The sequence below is a fragment of the Armigeres subalbatus genome, chromosome 2 (assembly GCF_024139115.2).
Source record: "Armigeres subalbatus isolate Guangzhou_Male chromosome 2, GZ_Asu_2, whole genome shotgun sequence".
Lineage (NCBI taxonomy): Eukaryota > Metazoa > Arthropoda > Insecta > Diptera > Culicidae > Armigeres > Armigeres subalbatus.
The window spans coordinates 416,114,295-416,137,365 of NC_085140.1; the positions used below are offsets into that span (position 1 = coordinate 416,114,295).

At 39.4% G+C, this 23,071-nt stretch overlaps 1 protein-coding gene and 1 long non-coding RNA gene across 5 annotated transcripts in view; one reads left to right on the forward strand and one right to left on the reverse strand.

The window, feature by feature from the left end:
• Positions 1-1,153: 1,153 nt before the first annotated feature.
• Positions 1,154-23,071, reverse strand: part of LOC134213397 (AF4/FMR2 family member lilli-like) — a 227,331-nt gene continuing 205,413 nt past the window's right edge. For all 3 annotated transcript variants that reach the window (XM_062692431.1, XM_062692432.1, XM_062692430.1), the window contains one exon: positions 1,154-1,974. In XM_062692431.1, coding sequence (XP_062548415.1) covers positions 1,645-1,974 — 330 coding nt within the window. In that variant the 3' untranslated portion in view covers positions 1,154-1,644. The remainder of the gene's footprint in view (positions 1,975-23,071) is intronic.
• Positions 10,275-13,765, forward strand: LOC134217694 (uncharacterized). Of its 2 annotated transcripts, XR_009981131.1 has the most exons (4): positions 10,275-11,184; positions 11,314-11,491; positions 11,549-11,687; positions 11,753-13,765. It is a non-coding gene; the product is annotated as an uncharacterized LOC134217694 (long non-coding RNA). The 2 variants fall into 2 exon arrangements; XR_009981130.1 differs by having other exon boundaries at positions 11,314-11,687.

Below are 23,071 nucleotides of genomic sequence, written 5' to 3' on the forward strand. Positions count from 1 at the left end.
ACTCGGAGTTTTCGAAAGGAAAGTGCTGCGTACCATCTATGGTGGGGTGCAGATGGCGGACGGTACGTGGAGGAGGCGAATGAACCACGAGTTGCATGAGCTGCTGGGAGAACCATCCATCGTTCACACCGCGAATATCGGAAGACTGCGTGGGCCGGGCACGTAACCAGAATGTCGGACAGTAATCCGGTGAAAATGGTTCTCGACAACGATCGGACGGGAACAAGAAGGCGAGGTGCACAGCGGGCAAGGTGGATCAATCAAGTGGAGGATGATTCGGGGACACGCAGACTGCGTCATTGGCGACGTGCAGTCATGAACCGAGCTGAATGGAAAGAACTTTGATGTGCAGCACATGCCACTCCGGCCTTAGTCTGGTAATAAATAAATAAAAAACAGTCAAGCTGTGGAACCACCAACGCTGGGTCGGGTTAAGAAGGCTCTGAATGAACTGGAAAACAGTAAAGCTGCTGGAAAAGACTAGACTCCGGTCGAGCTTTCCAAACTAGGACTATGCAGTTGCATCAATTAATCCACTATATTATTTACAAAAAATGGTAGGATAAAGAACTGCCTCATATGCCCGTGAAGGCGCACAGACAGAGTGTGTCAATTAAAGAGATCCCTCTCATGAACTGTACAAAATTCTGTCGCGTATTTTGTTTAACATAATGACATCGCGTGAGGAGTCCTCGGCGAATACCGCGCAGGATTCCGAAGGGATTGATTTCAGCAGGTTACTCGGAAGACTCGGAACATCTACGGCATTCGAAGATCAATTTAAGATTTAGAATAAGATTTCTGCATTCGATGGTTTCGGTATCAGCTAAACCGGGTTATACTAAGGGGCCGTACACATGTTAGGTAAGCACTTATAGGGGAGGGGAGCCAGTCGTTTTCTTACGCACCTTATCTTACATCTCACATTGTGTGGGGGGGAGGACTTGAAAAACCCAAAAAAAAAACCCAGACGATCCCTAAACGAAGTTATGCTAATTTCAATTTCAACAAAATGTTGCATACATATCTTAACTTTTTGTCTAACCCCTGTGTTAAAGATTATTAACAAGAAATGGTTTATCGACGTGTTCACTCCTCTGGAGAAAGAAAAATTAGTTTCTCAACTTTTCTACAATAAAAAGCAAAAGCAAAGTTTGTTTTTTCAAAGTGTTTTACTCAGCCTTGTTCGGGTCTGTAATTTCAATATTTTGAAACAATGGTTCGCCTATCATTAATTAATTATTCAATTAAGTGTAGTCACAATTGAATGAACATTATTATAATTATGTTATGTTAATATGTACACAAGAGATGTGGGAGCAATTGCAATTCTTACGATTTGTTCTACAGGCGAATTGTCACGCAATAAAATTGCGCTTCTACTTTACACACTGCATTGAATTGTCTGATTCTATTGACTTAATTTCGTTTTCGCATTACCGTAAAAAAATCGCTTACCTAACGGTCACCTTTGCTCCTGAATTGTGTTAGCTTGCTTTTAGATCCCAGTTGCGTTTGAGATCGCATTTATGCCGAAAATGTTTGAATATGTAATTGAAATTGAAATATTGGCTAGAATTTGAAGATGAGAGAGTGTTGTTGTTTTGCAATTTTTTGGATCATCGCGTCACATTAAAATTACGTTCAAACCGGCCGGGAGGGTGCCTTCCGGTTGGGCGGCGGAGGCGGTGGTGCCCTCATCCGGCTGGACTGGGACGAACTGAGCACCGAAGCGGCCGCCACCGACTCAATGAGGTTCTGTGTGGTCAGCAGGCCCGCACCGACCGTTTGTGTGTTGGACGAATCGTCTTCGTCGTCGTCCGATGAAACCGAATTGACGTCCGAGTTGGACGGTGTTGGCGAGGGTGGCGAGAGCGTTTCCTGCTCCTGCAGCATCGTGCGGAATTCCTGGATTGACTCGTTCAGGGCCCACAGCTGCGATAGAAGCGACAGATCCAGCTGTCGTAAACCGTACTGAAACGAGGAGAAAAGGGAGAAACAGGGGATTAACCGGGGAGCATAAAAATGTCATGTTTTGGAGTAATGATAGGGCACATATACTGTTGAAGACAAATATTTTTTAACAATCATGATCTTGAGAGGCCGGAAAATATGTGCACAGCATTGTTTGTAACTGTTTTGTCATTTTATGACCGTAACAAAAAATAGTCATTAAAGTTGATTTCCACGCTTCTTAGATGAGGTTATTTAGTCATAATTATCTCTCATGGTGGCTAGTCCTCATCCACACAACCCAAGAGAACAAAATAAGAATGCCTTTATCGGGAGGTTCCCACAACTTGTTCGAGGTTTTTCACTGTACAATAACGCCGCATATGGAGCAAACAGTACAACTCACAGAAACATGAATCACTGAATCACCAGAAACATTGAAATCAATTAAATGAGGAAAATCCGGGGGACGGAAATGACATCGAGATTATGACGACGATCGTCACTGTTGGCTGCGAACGAGAGTGGTTGCTAATTGAAATCACAGCAAGTTTAACGATCAGGAGCAATGATTACGGTGGGGGTACTCCACGGGTTGGCGATGCTATCGTGAAAAATTCCCACAGGGGGCTGCTACTAGCTGAAGCTTGATGAGTTACGACTGGTCTTGATGTTGAAATCGAGGTTAAAATGAACAACATGTATAACAACACAAAATATGAATCCGACATGGACGGGTTTTACCATCGAATAGAATAATGGCAGTATTTGTAGGTGACAAATCAATTACGCCCTACGAATAATAATGTGACATTACACAGATCCTTCAACACCCAAATAAATAATAAAAATTATAGTAAAACACTCTTACACAAGGATGGCTCGTTTTTTCTCCTTGTTGGGTATTTCGAACACTGCAACCATTTGTTAGTTCTATTGTGATACATATGTGCCCCATTTGATATAGATTTTAAAAGTTGACACATCATTGCAATGAACACATTGATCATGAAAAATTTGTTTTTAATTCAATTGTTGTTATTGGTAATTGGCATTGGCAACTATTCATTAACGATCATTTCCCATGTCTCACCTATGGACTGCAATTAAAATTACATAAGCTAACCTCGCATCAAAGTGAAAAACCATCACCGGTATACCTGAAGCAGCAATTGGATAGAGCTGCTCTTGATTTTAGCTTTCAAGGCCTTCCAAAATGCAAATTCTCATAAACCGGCACATAGGTACTTAAGTGAACCGCATGGATCACGCTTCTCGTAGTAATATAGACCTCCCAAAATTAGAATAATAATAACAAAGATGGTTAGTTAGTACAACAAAACAGGGTTGCCGCTCAATAATAACCATCACCATTTCGAGCACGATCGTCTACCAAAACAACAATTATAAAGAAATGAGTACAGATGATCCATTACGGCATTATCGCCATTAAAGTTCGGTGCCTTCCATAAAAAAACATACCGTCGTCGCAACGATCACTTCACACCTCGCTGCGGGCTTACCGCCGAGAGAGCTCGACTTCATCCGTACGGTCACGAGCATCTTCGCTGCAGTCATCGACATTGACCTTGGCTTTGTGGAATCCGAGCTTTCCTCGGCCTGACGGTGGAGGAAACAAAATACCATCTGGCACCGCAAAGAGATCTGCTGCCGCGCGCCGGCCGGTTGGCTTAGTACGTTGAAAGTAGCTGTATGATGTGGCCTTTCACGTCGATCGGCAAGTACATTCCGGGATCCGTCCGTCATCGCGGATTTGTTAGTGCTTTGCTATTAAAACGGCAGTTGTTAGGTACTTAATACCGTTTGGAAGCACGTTGGCGGAAATTTGAAAAGTCTGACCATTTTGTAAACATTTAGATTTTTGATCCTATAATTGCTTGATGTATTATTGTCATGCTACTTTTATGCAACTTTTGAGATCTTGATTGTGGCCTATGCGTTACACTTCAACTGTTTTTATGATATTTCGTGACGTTTAATAACGTCACAAGCCAAACGTAAGTTCCGCTCGTGAATATGTACTTGTCATAGGCCTTGTCATGTGATTAAATGCCATAAGTCTACACAGATAAAAATATGTTGTGATTTTAAATGTTTTGTCATGCACATACCTATTTGGAGCATGCCATTACCAAGAATGGGATATTGCCCGAATGAGCCAGTACCCCGAATTAGTCATTATTTCAAGTGTATTCTTAATTTCAATGAAAACAGTTGTTACTCAATACAAGTTTGTTAATAATGATTAGCAATTCTTTTACGAAATGATCAATAGCAACCCTTCGTCTCCTCCTTTTTGTGTCATTTTAAAAAAAGTTTCACGGTGTAATACTAGCTAGTACTCGACGGAGCATATCGTTCTTCAAACTGGAATTGTTTCAATACAGTATACACTTGTTTCTGTTGTTACACGATTTATATTATGTCAACTTTCTACTCATCCTAAATGTTTAACGCATATTAATTATCATGTGATGTTTCTTTGATTTATTCTAGATTTTTTGAAACATGTTGCGAGAGGTTGGTGGTAAATTGAAGTCACACGATCAAAAATATGAGCGAAAAAAATCGTGTAAAAACAGAATCCTGTGTAATACGATGAATTCTTGTTCCGTAAAATCCCATTCTACTACATGGAGTACTACTCCGGGGTACTGTCATTCGGGGTAGTGGGTGGAGCCGCGTGATTGTCATAAGACGAAGAGCAAAGCGCCTTTTTTCTATATCAGGCAACCAACTCCTCGATCTTTTTCGCATGAAGGGAATTTATGCTTGGTTGTGATAGTAGTTTGTTGCATATAGTAGTAATCAAGCAGATATTACCCTTTCCAGTGCAGTCGTGAAATCTAATTTTAGAAAAATCAGGGTACCCCGAATGGGACACCACCCCGAAATCTATTAGCACGAAAACATTTGGAAACAACAGTTTTCTATCATAATTTTCTACACCCAAAGAGATCGTTGAATCGCAAAATGACAATCCTTGCAAAGAATAAAAAAGTTACTACATGGTGTCTACAAATTATCCGAACAGATTTCGACAGTTTGCTACTACAGAGCAAAAGCAGGCAATAGTTGACTGAAGGCTATAACAGATGTATTTTCTGGAAGCCCCAGTACTCTTATGTAGAAAAACGACTTCTAGTCTTTGTGAATGCTTTTTTCCAGGTTTTTTGAACAAAAAGGAATGGCTTTCCAACTCATCAAATTTAAATTGAATTAATTATTCAGTATGGTTTATCTCGAAAACAACAGCCAGCAAAATACCGAGTATATCACCGAGACGTTTAAAATCATGTCACAATCATCAAAAATGCCTGAGAAGTATCTGTATAAAAACGTGTAGCTATTGAAATTATTTTCCGACGCGGTCGAAGGCGCGTAACTCAGGATACATGGATCATTTTGAAATGACAAATTAAGCTTGGTACATATAATCCTATTATAATAACATGCAATGCATGCTGTTTTTTTATTTTCTTTATTTGTTCAAAAATATTACTGTGAACCTACATTGTTGTAAGAATAATTTGCAGACACCTTGTACTTAGAGGTACTCAGAGAAGCGCAATAAAGATTCTGTTCAACCAACATTACTGATATTTATTATTATTATAGAGTTTTGGCGCTTCCTCATCAAGCGTGCTGGGAACTTTCACCTACCACGGGCAATCTGAATGCCAAAGGGATTAGGCTCTGTGGATCTCATTTGCCGGTTGACTTAAATTCCTATAATAAACGTTTGCACCGGATGTATTAGTTATGGTAGTTCAGGAATCTTCTTACGATGTTGCAAGTTCCAAGAACCACTGTCTTTTGGATGCTATGGAGGTTATGAAATAGTTCCAGCTCTCCTAAAGAGCTCAGAAGATATTTCTGGACGATTTCGGTTGCTGAGATATCAACCGGAATTATACGCACGTCCTCCAGGTGCCACATCTGCTTCAACTCCCCGCCAAGTCGTGGTACTTCGTTATCTTGTTGGAGAATGTTGTTTGGACATTATGGTCTAGCGGTACAGCAATGGCAGCCTATAACCATGGAGCACCTAAACGACTTCAAATTGGCTGATGACGTTGCACTCCTCGCGCAACGGCGCTCTGATATGCAGAGTAAGCTCAACGACCTTGCCGAGCGCTCCTCTTCGGCAGGTTTAGTCATCAACGTCAACAAAACCAAATCGTTGGATGTAAACACGGTGACTCCTTCCAGTTTCACAGTAGCCGGGCAACCAGTGGAGAATGTTGAAAGCTTCCAATATCTTGGTAGCCAAATGGCGTCAGACGGCGGTACCAAGATCGACATAGGCGCACGGATCAAGAAAGCAAGGGCTGCCTTTGCGAGTTTAAGAAATATCTGGAAAAACAGGCAGATAAGTGAACGCACCAAAATACGAATTTTCAACTCTAACGTGAAATCTGTGCTGTTATACGCTAGCGAAACATGGTGTGTATCAGTGGAGAACACTCAACGGCTGCAGGTGTTCATTAACAGATGCCTGCGGTATATAATTCGGGCCTGGTGGCCTCACAACTGGATCTCAAACAACGAGCTCCATCGTCGTTGTCACCAGAGGCCGATAGCAACAGAAATTCGGGATCGGAAGTGGGGCTGGGTCGGCCACACTCTACGTAGGGGCGGAAACGAAATCTGTAAACAAGCATTAGACTGGAACCCAGCGGGACATCGCAGCAGAGGCAGACCCAGAGGCTCATGGCGACGAAGCCTCTATAAAGAAATTAAAGAAGTCGACCGAAATCTAACCTGGCAACAGGTTAAAGCGATAGCCGGGCAACGCTCAGGATGGAGATCTTTCAAGTCGGCCCTTTGCACCACCGGAGGTGTACAGGATCCATAAGTAAGTAAGTAAGGTACAGCAATGTCGATGAGGGTTACCCGCTTCATCCTTTTGTCGTAGACCACAATATCAGGCCGATTGGCACGAATGAGGACATCCGTTATGATCTCGCGATCCCAGTACAGCTTCACGAAACTATTTTCCAGAACCGTGACAGGCACATATTTGTAGTAGGTGACAAACTGGTCAACCAAGTTGTGCTTTAAAGCAAGTTGTTGGTGCACAATCTTGGCTACGACCGAGTTAGGCTAAGACAGCTAAGGCTGAACACCCGGACACGATATGTTTGATCGTCTCTCCTACTGAATACCATGAATCCTTCTGTTTCTGAGAAGAGTTCACCCCGCACCAGCCACGTATTCGACGCCGCTTCGTAAATATATTTCAGCTCCAGTTGATGGGGGTGCATCCCATGCAACTCCTTCTGCTTCCACAATGCGATCATCTCGTCGACAGATTTGATGTCGCAATTCAGCTGATAGTCCTCCTGCGCCAGATGCAGCGCACTGAATCCGTGATCAGCTTCACACACAGCGCGATAGATTTCGTGGCGGTTCTGGTTTCCCACGAAGTATCTTCGCAACTGCTGGATATGGGAAACACATAGTGTTTGTATATCGGTGACGCGTCTTCATGACGTACTGCATTAGCCTGATGACGTTACCGTCTATCTTATACAACTGCAGTACCTTGAGAAGGTACGAGTGAGGTACTGAGTCGTATGCCTTTTTATATTCGATATTCGCCATGCTCAGGTTTCTTTGCTTGTGGGTGGCCTGCCCAACAACGACTGCACCAATGATATCCTGATCCTTGCAGCCCCGAGTGTTGCATCGACAACCTTTTTGTTCCTCGGTCATCAGGTTGTTGACGTCGCAATGGTTCTGCACCCTCTTCGCTATTACCAATGACATCACTTTGTACAGACTCGAAAAGCACGTTATTGGTCTTTACTTGGCTGGGTTCAAAGTGTTCCGATCCTTCGGCAGTAGATAAGTGACACCCCTAGTGATGAATTCCGGTAGCTGCCCGGGGTTATCTAGTACCGTGTTGAAGCATTCCGCCATCCGCCCGTGGACCGTTGTGAGTTTTTATATCAGAAATTATGAACAAAATCGGGTCCTGGTGCAGCCCAATTCCTGGTATACCGGGTAACCTCACGTATGTTTCGGGCGGTCACGTTAATAGCGGTCATGTCTCCAATTCCACCACAATATCGTTCTTCTTCTGCCATCCACACCCCATCGCCGTTGTGTATGACGGGGTTCTCCCATAGATTGGACCAAAACTGCGTGACCCCTCCAATCTCCGGAAGGCTCTCGTCAAAGTCGGCTTTTTCGTTTCGGATGTGGTTGTAGAACTCCCTTTCGTTGATGTTGAACATTCGATTTTGCTCCTTCCTCTTCGAATCCTTCGAATCCCAACGTTCTTACAACAGACACTGCAGCCGAATACACGATAAATTGCAGCTTCTCAAGGTTCTCCACGGTTTCCAAGTACTGTGGCAAAATATCCTGGTTAAGGATTCTTACTGTACTCGTCAACCGATAGGAGTACTGCAACTTGGGTATCCGGTGTCGGGACATGGGGTCTGTCCCACGGAATTGTGTAACTGCTGTGCCCATATGATTGGCTAGTTCGTCCTTCAATTGCTGTCGTTGCAATTCCACTGTTGGTCCTGGAGCGGCGGGTGCAATCGAATCGCGACGGTTACTTGCGATTGATGCATCCAACACAACAGAAATCCTTCTCGATGTATCGCTCGCTCTTGCCTCATCCTCCTCTCCTAGTTATTAGTATTATCCTCCTTATTATTATTATTATTATACAACGGAATTTCTCGTCTCATACTGTATTGAAACAATCAAACATTGGAGAACTTATCGCACCGTTGAGTACTTGCGAGTTTTACACGATAAAACATGTTAAATAAAAGTCGCAAGAGACGGGTTGCTAAGGAGGTTATGAAGGATTATCAGCTCGGAAAATTATTATGGACCAACGATCAAGATTCACATAGAAACTGTGTAGATTACTCGACTGGAGTCGCCTAGCTATTGATTTATTCGTTACACAATTGTTAATCATTCATATGAATTCTAAATAAACTTTCATTGAGTAACAATGTCTACATTGAAATGAAGTATAAACTTGAAATAATGACTATTTCGAAGAAGAATTTGTGTATCTTGGAACATTAGTGACGTGCGATAATGATGTTACCCGCAAGGTGAAAAGGCGTATTGCAGCTGCAAATTGGGCTTATTGATTACGAACTTCGTAATCAGCTTAAGTCCCGTAGTCTGCAAACAAAGACAAAATTCGCGCTGTATACTACTCTCTTCCGGTGGCTTTATACGGCCAAGACATGTTGAAGCAGACTGGTTGGAAGAGTTTTCGGAGAGTTTGAACGTAAGGTGCTACGGACAACAGGAGACTGCGGTGAACAGGAGACCATCTGACATCTGGCAAGCATCTGACGGCACCGCATGAATTACGAATTGTACACCAAAAAAGCAAATCTGACAATTATTGTATACAATCTGGGCATATACAAATCGGTAAGTATTATTTCAATACAACAATTGTATTAAAATCTTCTGAAATTGTATATGCCCAATTATTATACAGTTTCTGTAAGGTTCTTATGCAGAACTGTATTAAAATCTGCCATCCGCTGGTTGGGTGTACCAGGTGTATAAAGGGCTGGATATTATTAAGCTTATACAACATGGCAGACCACGGTGGGCTGGACACGTTGTTCGTATGCCGGAAGAACGTCAAGCAAAAATAATGTTTAGTAGAGAACCCGGAAGATACCGCAGGCTTCGTGGAAGGCCGTGTACACGATGGCCTTTTGCAGTTGTAAAGGACCTGAGGGCGCTCAATGTTTTGGGCGACTGGAAGCGATTGGCCCAGGATCGAGTCCAGTGGAGAAGGATACTCCATTCGGCGTTGGATCATCGAAGAGATGTAGCATATCAAGTATCAAGTAAGTAAGTAGTGTTGCTGTCAAATTACAAGTTTAATATTACTCAGATATGTCGTATCCGGTAAGTGACAAAAGTTATGCGGGGTGGACCATAATCGGGGACATCGCTTTACTGGTATTCTTTGAAACAGATTGGTCATTTTCGAACCGAGGTGTATTTTCCTAATCATTGATGTTCTTTTCATAATGTATCATGGCACTTCCACCTCCAACAAACAATTGCCAATGCAATCGCGAATTCAAATTCCATCTATTTTTGATGTCGGGTATTCTACCACCGCAAAAGCTAAATGAATGAAATGAAGAAAAATTGTCGAAAACTGCCACTTATCCAATTAATCGAATCAAATTGTTACGTTTCAATTTCAGTCGTAAAAAAACAACGCGATCGACTGTTTCGCACACCGTTTGCACAAATTGTTCACGGATTATTATTGTTTATTGAGAAAATTACGTGCTGTACATTGATACGGTTTAAATTAATTCCACAGCAGGCAGTAAACAATGACGAGTATGACGGCATCGCAAAAAAAAAACGGGCGTATCGCATTTGTTTGTTGCGGTGCATTTCTCCTCAAGCAGGTTGGTATTTAAGATCAAACAAGATCTGCCAGCTTGTTCCGTATTCATTAGGCTGCTGTAGCTGTAGAACCAGATCAGCGCCAGCGAGACGAGAAGTGTGTTCCGGTTGTATAAACCAGCTTTTGCTGGGATTGATTAACGGTGCAGCGGCAATTACCCGATCTATAGCTTATCGTTCTGTTGCTCTTACTGATGATGATGCAAATATTGAATCACGAATGTAGGTTGATTCTGGAAATAATTTCACCACACAGGTTCTCATCATTTCTTGGCTTATTTATGACCTCATGCAGTCGTTATAAGGAACTGTTTGTATACTTCTTCACAAAGTTTTTCAGTAGATTATCAGAAAGAAATTATCAATTGAAGTCTATTGATGTAAAATACGAATTCTCAACATTTTCATATTTAATCAATCTGGTTTAATTTTATGAGTTGTTGCTAACAAACCCAAATAAGCAATAAACCTCTGCATTGGAATGCAGCATTGCGCTGCACAGTCCAAGAGAAATTCTGCCATAGCTAGTATCGCACACCCAGTTTGTAATTAATGGCCGTTGTATACCGACCATGCACAGCAGGTTTTCCACAACTGGTCTAAGATCGACGAATTCGGTTGCCGCCACCCCGTCGTTACCGCCATATATCGTGAATGAGTTATTATTGCTATCATACCTATCGGAGAGCAGAATACGCAACGGGGCCAGCAACACTAACTCAATACTTTACGATTCTGACGATCGGAGAACAGCGAAATCGTGATACTGCCGCAGGGAAGGTAAACTACATTCTTCAAGTTTGATCCATTCTCCTTCAAGAAAAAAAAACGGAGGTTCGATAGCAAACGCTGAAATTAACTTTTTATTCACCAATCTAATTTCCTACGCAACCCGTTACCCGCCTGCAGAGCTTTGGAAGCGAATGTGGTTTTATTTTTATCACGTTTTAAATGCAGTACGCTGAATATAGAACAAACGTCACTTTGAATAGCAAGTAGGAACATTTCTTTAGAAATCGGTATAGGAGCGTACGTCTAGGCGAATGACAACAACACGGCAACCGAGACCGGTGGCGACAAACGACCGGTAAATCGTGTGGGAATTTGTAATCGTCACACTAAGTAGATATTCTACGCATTCTAGAACACAAGGTAGAAGTAGTTCGCATTGCATTATGGCACAACAGCAAGTGTCTGTGCCCTCTAGGAAAAGATAGAACAGCTCGTGGAAGCAGACACTGTACTGGCGCCCAGCGTTAGGGAAGAGGAAGAGTTGGCGTATGGTAATTGTTACGGCGTATTGAATACGGGTCAAATATACAAATAACATTTTTTGTTTCCTTAACAGATGGATCAAGCATTATTTTCTACGATACCTCTGAGTTCTTCAGATTTACGAACGTTCTCCAGCAAAATCAAATTAATTGGAATTGGGATAGGAATTGCAAGCAACTTCATAATTCATATTGATATTTTCTAACATTCATTCGTCTGAAAAATATTTACTAAATTAAAATATATGGGAAAGACTGAAGTGAAAATGCATTTTTATAATAAAACAGAACAAAATACATTTTTTAAATAATGTGGAGGTCTTCAGTTAGCGAAGACACAGGATTGTCAAATAGGAGAAGGCGAGTAAGATAAGACTCTTGATCCAACCTAGAATGTTTTTGGGTAAGGATCATTCACAATTCTATGGAAATTATGTATCCAATCCATTGTGTAGCAACAATTTACAAATTTACATTTTTTTTGTATCTTTATTCAACTGCTTTTAACCCACGGCTCTCTACTAAGAAAATTTGTTTTACTACATACCTATGCAATGAGGGCATTCAGAAGCCTGTCCAAACAAAAAGGTCCACTGAAACAACGTTTACTCTTTCAAATTTTTTATCGATTAAATTGGACATTTATCACAGTCTGTTTGATATTAGATTCAGCCCTGTCACGGCTGAGCACATGACAATCCATATTCATGGAGTGGTAAATAATGCAATTCCCATCAGCAAAGCATGAATGTTCAGTAAGCCATTTAACAATTTCCACTTATTTCGTGCTCAAATACGGCTATCGACCTGGAGTCATTAATTTTCTGCACTGGTACCCGCGTGGTCTAATCTATTCAAATTCGATACTGATGTGCCATGTAGGCAGCAGGAAACACAATAAGGAAATCTGAAACCGCTTCTCGCGTTTTCTCTCACCCCCGCTCCCATCGCACAACAAACCAACTGACACAGAAATTATGCATTTATGATAAACAAACACAATCGCCGCCGGTTCGTGAATCCCCCCATGGTTATCCAAATGTCTGCCACATCTCTTCTATGGCTATCCAAACGGATACATTTTTATGAAACGACTCACGATCGCCACCGCCATACTCGGCCGAACGGGCACTATTCGTCGTCCTCCCCTAATTGGTATTCATAAAGATATGGCCAATTAATATCGTGCTACAGCAAACTGTAAAGCAAATTTAGGTTTCACGTCACAAGTATACCTTGGAACTATTTAAACACTTTCGCTAACCGGGCAAATGTCACAAACAAGCGCAACAATTGTAGCACAAATGGTAATATGCTTTTGCGACAACTTTATTGAATTATTATCATCGTGCACATCTACAGGACCATCTCGTCGATTGCTATTGATTTATTCGTGTGGGAAAGACGACGAGCCGGAACCGAGTAGGATGATTCATTTCATCACATTTCCATGTGAGATTTGCGTGGATGCAAGGATCTCCGTTCGACGATTGCAACAATGTTACCGAATGGAACCAGTTTTGCCCATATACATAGGAGTTTGCGTCGTCGAGCGTTCACGATAAGATTCATTGAAAAATTGACATTTCTTAGCCACTTGACACAATGGCATAAAACATTGAGCTTAGGATATATCGCTCTCGTTTTCCGTTGGTGGTTATGTTGCTTTCTCGGACGCCCATAGGAAAATAAACCATCATCGTTGTATGTAGATTTATGAGCTGATTGAAATAAGATTCGCTAATATCCACCCTTTCCAGGTGCAGTTTGATTCGCAAGTGAATGATCTCATACAGCGATACAAAGTGGGCGAACATATCGTTTACCGAAGGTTGCACCTGTTGCATACTGTTGTTCGATTTTGTGTCTTGCTTGACAGGTGCACGTAAACCGTTGAACTTCAACCGCTATCCCCATGGAAATGGAACTTAATATATTCTGCATGTAAAAGAGGGCAGATGCTCGATCACACATTGTAAAATAATGCATAAATAATCTAAAAGTTTTTTTTTTTCGATAACTTTCCAAACGTTTTGCGTTCTTCCACGCTAATGAATTTCCTATTGTTTATAACCAAAAAGGTATAGTGTACTTGCGAAATACTTTTAGTGCTAGGATTCAGCATACCTGAAAAGAAAAGAAAAAAGGTATGATTTAATTTCATACATAATTACAGTGGAACATGAAATATGTATATGATGATTGATTAGTTTTAATTAAATAATTCTGAATGATTTTATCCTCTTCATTTGTCCTTGTATAACTAACAGCCTATTCAGATTACAAACATAATCACTTGAAAATAGTATCTCGGTGTCAACGTTCAGAGATCTAAATTTTACTGGAACAAAGTATATGACGTTTCATATAAAGATACATACATTGTTTTGCGAAGTGATATAGCTCGTAGTCTAAACAGTCTATACGCCCATGTAGGCGATTATCAAACAAAACTGCTATTCAAATTCAGCTACTCCGAACTGATGGTGGAACCAAAGGAAGAAGCCTCCCGTTTGGATTCTACACACAACTGACATCGATGCTGCATGTTCTAATTTTAGCCCTTGAAGGCGCAAGGTGATTTTTTTTAGAAAATGTTGAGAATATATTTAAAATAAACAGCTATTAAATTTTTTATTAATAAAAGTATTTTCGGTTTGTTGTTTTAGAACAACATTACGCATTTAAGGGCTACGTAAGTTCTGCAGATGGAATTAAGTCAAATGAAAATCACAAATTGGGTAGTCAGTTATACTTTCTAGTGTGTTATGACATATAATACTCTTTTTTCTATCATTTTAGATGTTGAACAGCTAGGACAACTAGAATTTTAAACTTGTTGGCTAGAAACAAAAAAAATAGATTCTTTAAGAAGCGGGTTCTTTTTCTTATTTTTATTTGTTTACATGAATTTTATTTCATGGAATTAGCTCTTTACTAAGAACCCAAAATTTCTAATCCGATTCACCAGAGAGACCCAAAAATCCTAACCAACAAAGCTTGAAGAACTATCTAACAAAAGGATGCAAAAGGACGGACAGAATTCGACTATGAAAAGCCCTAAACATAGGATACAGATTTGCGTTTCGCTATCTGATTTCCATAATAGAAATGTCAAACGCAACGCAATCGCACTTTCTTAAAATCTGTGGAATGTCGAAAAATAGGGTAATATGGTATTCTGATCACAATGTGAAGAATGGAATGGTGTGGACCACTCATCTATTGCAAACATTGTATCGTCGGATGTGTGCCACCAACTGGAGTCAAAATTTCTGTAATGGCAGAGCAGGCACGAGCAAACGAAGAAACAAGAAACTTTGACCGCGAAATGACAGAATCGCTTGGATTTAAGAAATAACAAATCAACCAATTAGCACTACATGTTAGGGACGTTCCGATACTTGCGATATATCGGTCATATCGATATTTTTGCTTTCGATATCGATATATTGAATTAGTAAGTAACAAAGTAACACAAAACTATTTTTTGTATTTTGTGAAAAAAAATAGGTACTTCAAAATGGATCTGAAATACCGCATTTTTAATGGTTAAGATGATTTTTCTCGTTTGTGCGGATGGTGTGAGGTGTGTGCTTCCATCACAAATAGTTTTGGTATTTCGACACTTTGCATTGAAGCATTGTGCAACATCTGTCATGCCGTTGGTCCTTGCATCCTTACGCGAATTCATTTATATAGTTGACGTGTTCCTTTAATTATTTAGAGAAATTTCCTTCAGAAATTAGGAAGAGATTTGTTGAAATGAAAATTTAACAGAAATTCCGAAATTCAAAAGAATGCCCCGTGGGAGTTAAAGAAAATTTCCTATAAATAGTTCTACGGGTTTTCCGATGAAAATTTTGAATTTTTTTTCTTATTGAAATTTTTGCGATAATTTTGAAGAATGCCCGTGAAAACCTAAGAGAGTTCCCTGCAGAAAATCCAAGGAATATCATGTGAAACAAAAATATCATTTCTCGTGAAAGTTTAAGAGATTTTCCATTTTTAGTTAAGAATGTTCCAATGGATTTTTTCGTGAAAATTCTGAATTTTTGATTAAATTTAAAAAAAACTTCCGTGGAATTTCTAAAGAGAGAATTGTTCCGGATTTTCCGAGGGCATTGTCAAAATGCATTTTTTGTACTGCATGTCATTTTATGTGACGTTTACTTTCATCATGTTTTATGTTTTCTCCTCAGACTAGAATAAATATGTCAACCAATACTGCTAGAAGAGTTTCCGCGTCCGATGGTCTCGGTCTGATTAAAATAGGATTCTTCTACGCAAAGTTATGCTGATTTGAGCTTCGACAAAATTTTGCCTTTCTCAACCTTTTTGTCTAACCCTTGTATATTCTAAAAATTCTCATTTCAGAAATATCATATGATTTTCCGATATATCGATATTTTCATTCCAATATATCGGTGATATCGATACTTTTTTTGATTATCGTATCGAATCAAATATCGATATTTTGAAGTATCGGAACGTCCCTACTACATGTTGCCTTTTTGGCTATATAGGCAAACAGCTTTTTTAGATCTGTGATAGCATTATAACGTACAACACATCGAGGAATTATAATTGAATGTAGGAAACGAGTTTTCCCCGCAGTTCCATTTTTAACAGTTACTGCAAGACTTTTACATTTACTTTACTTTTTACATTTTTATCGACCCGATTTTATGAAAGTACGTTAAATTTCCAATGGAAAAGGTATACGCCAATTTTTTGTTTTACCGTTTCTGAGATACAGCAGTTATAAGATAAAATAAACCGAATTTTTTATATTTTCAGTCGTTTACGATTTTTTTTTTCGAATCTGTTCAACCTAGAATCAAATTTTACTGAACCGTTGATATTTATTGACAAATGCTAGTGATGGACACGTGGTTGGCCATATTTCGTATGAGATGGAGGAGAAAAAAATTTTACTAAGAAAAAATCAAATCCGAATCATTCCACCTAACTAATGTTTGGTATATTATTTGGCCGAAGGCTTCTATTCAATATTGAAGGTGGATCAGGATGGACAAGTGATAGACAAATATACAATGAAAAGTGTCCTCTTTATAAACAGTCCTTAGTAGCATTTAATCTGTCCATTAAATTAAAATTAAAGAGCTAATAACGCTGGTCAGGTTTTGGTGGGAATTGAAAGGAAATAAGAAGTTTAGAGCGGCTTTCAAACTAACAAGCCTTAGAGTGAAATCGGCAGTGATTCCAATTTTTCGGGTCTGTCATTTTGAATATGAAACTCAAATATCCAATTTCCCAGCAGCTATTCTAGATTCATTTTTACACCAGTCAGCTGTCAAAAACATGAAACTGGTATAACGCTCAGTTCAATTTTCTACAGATTTGAAACACGAATGAATCACGAGATTTAAATATTTTTCAATTGTTTTGGTGTATGAATGCGTCATTTTACATACGGATCAATCCACTTTGCAAATATAGCGCCTTTCTTGGCCGCAACACAGTTATTTTATTTGAATGAAAATTTTAAAAATATGAATGGAAACCAATGCTAAGGAAACCAGCGTTTTCGTTCTATTTTGCTTTAGATTCATACTAGAATAGTGGTCGAAATTTTGGAATGAAACTGAAACACTACTGATTTTACTTTTAGGAGTTTATTCTACAACCATCCATCAGCTTACTATGAAGCAACTTTATCGACGAGTACACAAAGCGTTACATTATTTGAAATTTGTTTTCCCATGCCAGAATGATGTACCGCACGAAACTTGGATGATCGAAATATTTGAAAATAGTGACTTTAGTGACTTGAGCTAGAAAAAAAAAACTTTTTAGTGACTTATTCGAAAGAAATGACCACTAAAAAGTCTCATGTACAGTAGCACCACCTAGTGCCCCAGAGTGTTGAGTTTTGCCAAAAACTGTTGATCTGCATCAAAGAAATCGTAAATTTTGGTGGCAATTTGTCCAAAATTTTTTTTTATTGTTTTCTCGAAATTGTGTAAGATGTATATATGCAGTTTCTCAAACAAATGATTCATATAGCCTTTACGTACATACTTAGTATACGAGAAAGGCAAAAACTCAAAAAATAGCAAAAGAACCTAATTAAGTTGAGAAAAATTATTTGAGCTCTTTTAGCGAAATGTCTGTCAACTGTCATAAGACGAGCTTAGTACTTTCCATTTAATTCCACTACGTTTTGTAATCTTTGCAGATACGTATTTCGACCTTAACTGTGAGGCCGTCTTCAGTGTCTCGTATTTGACTCGACTAACGAGACACTGAAGACGGCCTCACAGTTGATGTCGAAATATGTATCTGTAAAGATTACAAAACGTGATGGAATTAAATGGAAAGTACTAAACTCGTCTTATGATAGTTGATAATGAAGTTTCCATAGACAAATAGCAGAAACCAACAATAAATGTTTTTAAAGAAGTCATCTATGGAAAAAAAAATGAAAATCCACATTAAAAAATTTAAAAAAGCATATTTTTTTTCATAGGAATTTTTATATTTTATTGCTTTACATTGTTTTTTTTGTGAAAGGCTGAAAACGGCTGAATGTATTTTCTTCATTCCTTCAGAAGATAAGTTCGTTATCGTTTCCGACGGGTTCATATGTTATTTCCTCATGCAAAAATCACGAGTAAGGTTGAGTAATCCGTGAAAAACCAAAATTAAGATTCGTATGAAAATTTGACATGTCCTGTTCACAACGCGCATTTTTACCTACTATGCAGGACAACGTTTGCTGGCTCAACAAGTTATGGATTCTTCCTTTATAATTGCGTTAAAAAATTGATTATATATTTTTGCTTTCTGAAAAAATCTTTTATGTTATTGGAATTTTTGCACTATTTGAAAAAAAAATTAATATTCTTTTTTCAAGAAAATTGTAAATTTTGAATGTGGAGTTTTTATTTTAGTTGTAACAGATAGAAACGATAACATTCACTTCGTAACAGCCTTATTTACGTGAAGAAATGCATAACATTTGCTTGTAAACTAAATCTGTTAGTCAAAAAAAAAAAAACATGGATGGAATTCGTCAGATTCAAAAGTATCTGATCGATCCAAACCGTAGAGTTTTGCGCAAATTATATTTACCCGTAAATATTGATGGAATGCTCATCAAACTTCACTTTTTGGAAATGAGCGTGAGCATTGGCATTATGACCGCACAATTCGTAGTTTCTACTCTGTGATTGACTAAAACTTGCGAAATTGTACAGAGAACACAATAAATGGGCCTTGGGTTGGGATTAGCTACCCATTCTTAATCATCAAAGTCAATGATGGCGCCGTCCACGTCCTTACGGTCATATAGGAAGGTAAGGATAGTCCGAGGGCCCTCCTTAGCCGTGCGGTAAGACGCGCGGCTTCAAAGCCAAACCATGCTGAGGGTGGCTGGGTTCGATTCCCGGTGTCGGTCTAGGCAATTTTCGGATTGGAATTGTCTCGACGTCCCTGGGTATAAAAGTATCATCGTGTTAGCCCCATGATATACGAATGTTAAAATTGTAACTTGGCTTAGAAACCTCGCAGTTAATAACTGTGGAAGTGCTTAATGAACACTAAGCTGCGAGGCGGCTCTGTCCCAGTGTGGGGATGTAATGCCAATAAGAAGAAGAAGAAGAAGGATAGTCCGACTCTCGTTGCTACTAGAGATCGAGTATACCTCTGCATCTCCACGATTGTCTTGAGATAGGATATCGTTTTATTTACAAAATATAATTTATCTGGATTCACTACGGTAAGTGATGCGATCTGTGGGATGGAAAATAACACGTATTCGCTGTCTCGCCACGAGAAGACCGGACGACCGCACTAGTCTCGACCGGAGAAAAGCGCAATACATGCGCATGAGCCACCGAGCACCAAATAGATATTTTATTATTTTTCCGACGACTGAAACACGTACTGCACTTACTTGCTCGATAGCTGCTGCAAACTATGCACTTTTTAGAAATATTCACTATTTTGAAGTAAAAACTTAATATAGACTCACGATTTTTGCTATACTAAAAAAAATGATCTAAGAGCGAATGTAAACACCGGCACCGGTGGCAGGAATTTAATAATTGAGAGGGTCAAACGCAAAGGGGTGTAAGTGACAAAAACTTAATTTTTTGAAAAATGGGTGCAAAGTTTTTCAATATTTTTTCGTTTCATACAATTTGTATGGAGGTTCAAAAAATTAATTTATTATAAATATCGTACAAACTATATCAGCATATTGCCGCAAAGCTCTAGAACCATTTTTTTGCTATAGTCAACTCAATTTTGACAAAAATGTCACTTACACCCCTCTAGCAATTATGATGGTTCAAAACAATAAATTTTGGTTCTTCGCGCCCAATCGATTTTGTTCAATATTTAGAAGTTTTGTGAATCTATTACTTATTTATAGCACGAATAATTGAGATGTGATGGCGTACGGTCGATTACTACTTGTTATAGGGTTTCGTATTTTTTCTTGGAAGCAGCAATAGATTGATAATCGGTCTAGTAAAAATCGTCGATCTCTTTGGTTTGGCAATCCTACGCCTTTACTCGCAAATCCAACTGGAAGTATAATTAATACTGGTCTCAATTTTAGAGGTTCACAAACGTAATCCCGTTGAAGATTTTCATACGATATTTGAGCCACTTGATAGATATTTTGATATTGTCATGCGTAGATTATATAGGATTTTTATGAACTTCAATGCACACAGTTGCAATATACTATTTAGTCATACCCATGCTTGAAACTGATATTTACAAATCACTACCAACTACCTCGTTATCCAATTCCGGTAGCTACTCCGCTGTCGCATCAGCAACTGTTCCGACTCGCAGTAATGGGCAACACTATAATCGCTAAAGATAACAGTGCACTGTAAATCATTTGCGTTCGTTAGCTGCTGCTGCAGCTAACGATGATACCACTTGGCCCGGCCAGCTTGCTGGTCGCATCATCGGGTAGAGTCTGGCAGACATGCGCCCAGTTCAGTTGCATGCAGCGCATACCTTAGATTACATATTGAGTACATCCCATACACCAAGCAAGAGTGTTTCCGCGGAACAATCAACGGACGGCCAACAGAGCATGCGAAAATAAACACTTACGTGGAAGCTGCGAGAGCAATACGGCGGTGCCGGCACGATGGTCGCCGCAACGGGACTTGCAACGAACATGCAATGCACTAGGGCAGCCAACAGAGGTTAACGTTCTTATATGTATCGAAGACATGTTCACACAAAATAAAACTCAAAATTATTTAAAATCTTTTGGATATCAACAATATGGTAAACGATTTCAATGATTTATTGTAAATGCAACGTTGAAAGGGTTGATCAATTATTTCAGATTTATCCTGACAAAACCGTTTAGAAGCTAGCATAACAAGAGTGCTTATAATTCTCAAAACATTGCTATTTGTATAGATGAAGATAAATCAAATCAGAAGATATACCTAAAATAAACGGACAGGTCTAAATGTTCTTGTGCATATCATATCCCATCTGCCAAGCGGAGGGAGCGATCGAACCAAACAACTGAGAACTCGAGAATAGATCCAGACTCAATGGTTGGAAATAAGTGTTATAGTCAAGATATGCTAACGAGATGGTCATTAGCGTAAATGGTGTAATTTTATTAGTGCGTAGCTATGGAGTTCTCAACCATCGGACTGAACAGAATTCTTTGTTCCGGGAAAGATCAGTTGATATCATCAGTCAAGAGCGCGTGATTGGAGTGGCGGCTTGCCTGACAGATCAGATCTTGTCCACCAGCAGCTGGGCGTGAAATCGCTGTCATTAATCCACACAAATCTGACGACTGACGAATGGAATTACCTTCCCGCTGACTAAAACTGGGTTAGGTGTCGAAAGTGAAGGTCATAGGCATTACATACAATCATTACCATTCATTTGCGTGTGAAAGGTCACCGACAAGAGTTGTGCGGTGGTAGAAGCTATCAAAATTTTCAGCTTCCTAACTGTTGGTCATGTCTATACCGCCTCTGGTAGTCCACCTAGCATAGCATGGAACATGCGATCATACCGAAATTAACACTAGGATTGATTCGCTAAAAAAACTTACGCGGATACATTCGTGCAGAAAATCGTTGTAACTAAATTTTCAAATGGCTATATCTCAGTGATTTTTCATCCGATTTTCTCAGTTTTTTCACCAACCTCTTAGCCATCTCTTCTAGTTTCTGGACATTACAAAGTATTGTATTTAGGGGTGTTCAATTTTTACTAGAGCTGTGGGAGTAAAGAAACGGATTTAGAAAAAATGCAATTTAGGAGATATACTTATATTTCATTACCAAAAATGATATCTATTCATATAGTGATGATGGAAATGATAAAATAACAAATAAAAGACATCACCTGGAACATAAGAACACATTTTGAGCATCCCTACTATGCATACGATGATAATTCGGTACCTTTAGGAACCATTTTATACTACACGATGTATAAAGCTTCAGAAAATGTTTTCAAGCATGTTGTCTACTGTGAACTTGTTGAAATAAATGTAAACTATATACGAAACATGTGTGACAATAAATTATGATGTTCTAGGATCTCCGAACTGTACTGGAATTTGAATCAAATGGTCTACCGAATCAACCAAGGCTTCCATGATGCCCCTAGCCGCAGTATCAACCCAATTATGTCCTCCGAGTATTTGTCTTTCACTTGCGTCTCAAATCCAAACATATGAGATGTTGTAAGATCTCCAAATTGTCCTGGAGTTTGAGTAAAATGGTCTATCGAATCAACCACGGCTTCCATGATGTCCACTGCCGTAGTATGAACCCTATTATGTCCTCCGAGTATTTGTTTTTCACTACCATCTCAAATCCAGGCATTTGAGATATTGTAAGATCTCCACATCGCCTTGGAGTTTGAGTAAAATGTTCTATCGAATCAATGAAGGCATCCATGATATCTTCTGCTGCGGTATCAACCCAGTTATGGCCTACGAGTATTTGTCTTTCACTTGTGTCTCAAATCCAGGCATATGAGATGTTGTAAGATCTCCAAATTGTCATGGAGTTTAAGTAAAATGGTCTATCGAATCAACCACGGCTTCCATGATATCCACTGCCATAGTATGAACCCTATTATATCCCTACCCTACCATCTCAAATCCAGGCATTTGAGATATTGTAAGATCTCCAAATTGCCCTGGAGTTTGAGTAAAATGGTCTATCGAATCAACGAAGGCATCCATGATGTCCCCAGCCGCGGTATCAACCCAATTATGGCCTCCGAGTATTTATCTTTCACTTGCGTCTCAAATCCAGGCATAGGGGATGTTGTAAGATCTTCAAATGGTTCTAGAGTATGAGCAAAATGGTCTATTGAATCAACCAAAGCTTTCATGATGTCTTCAGCCACGA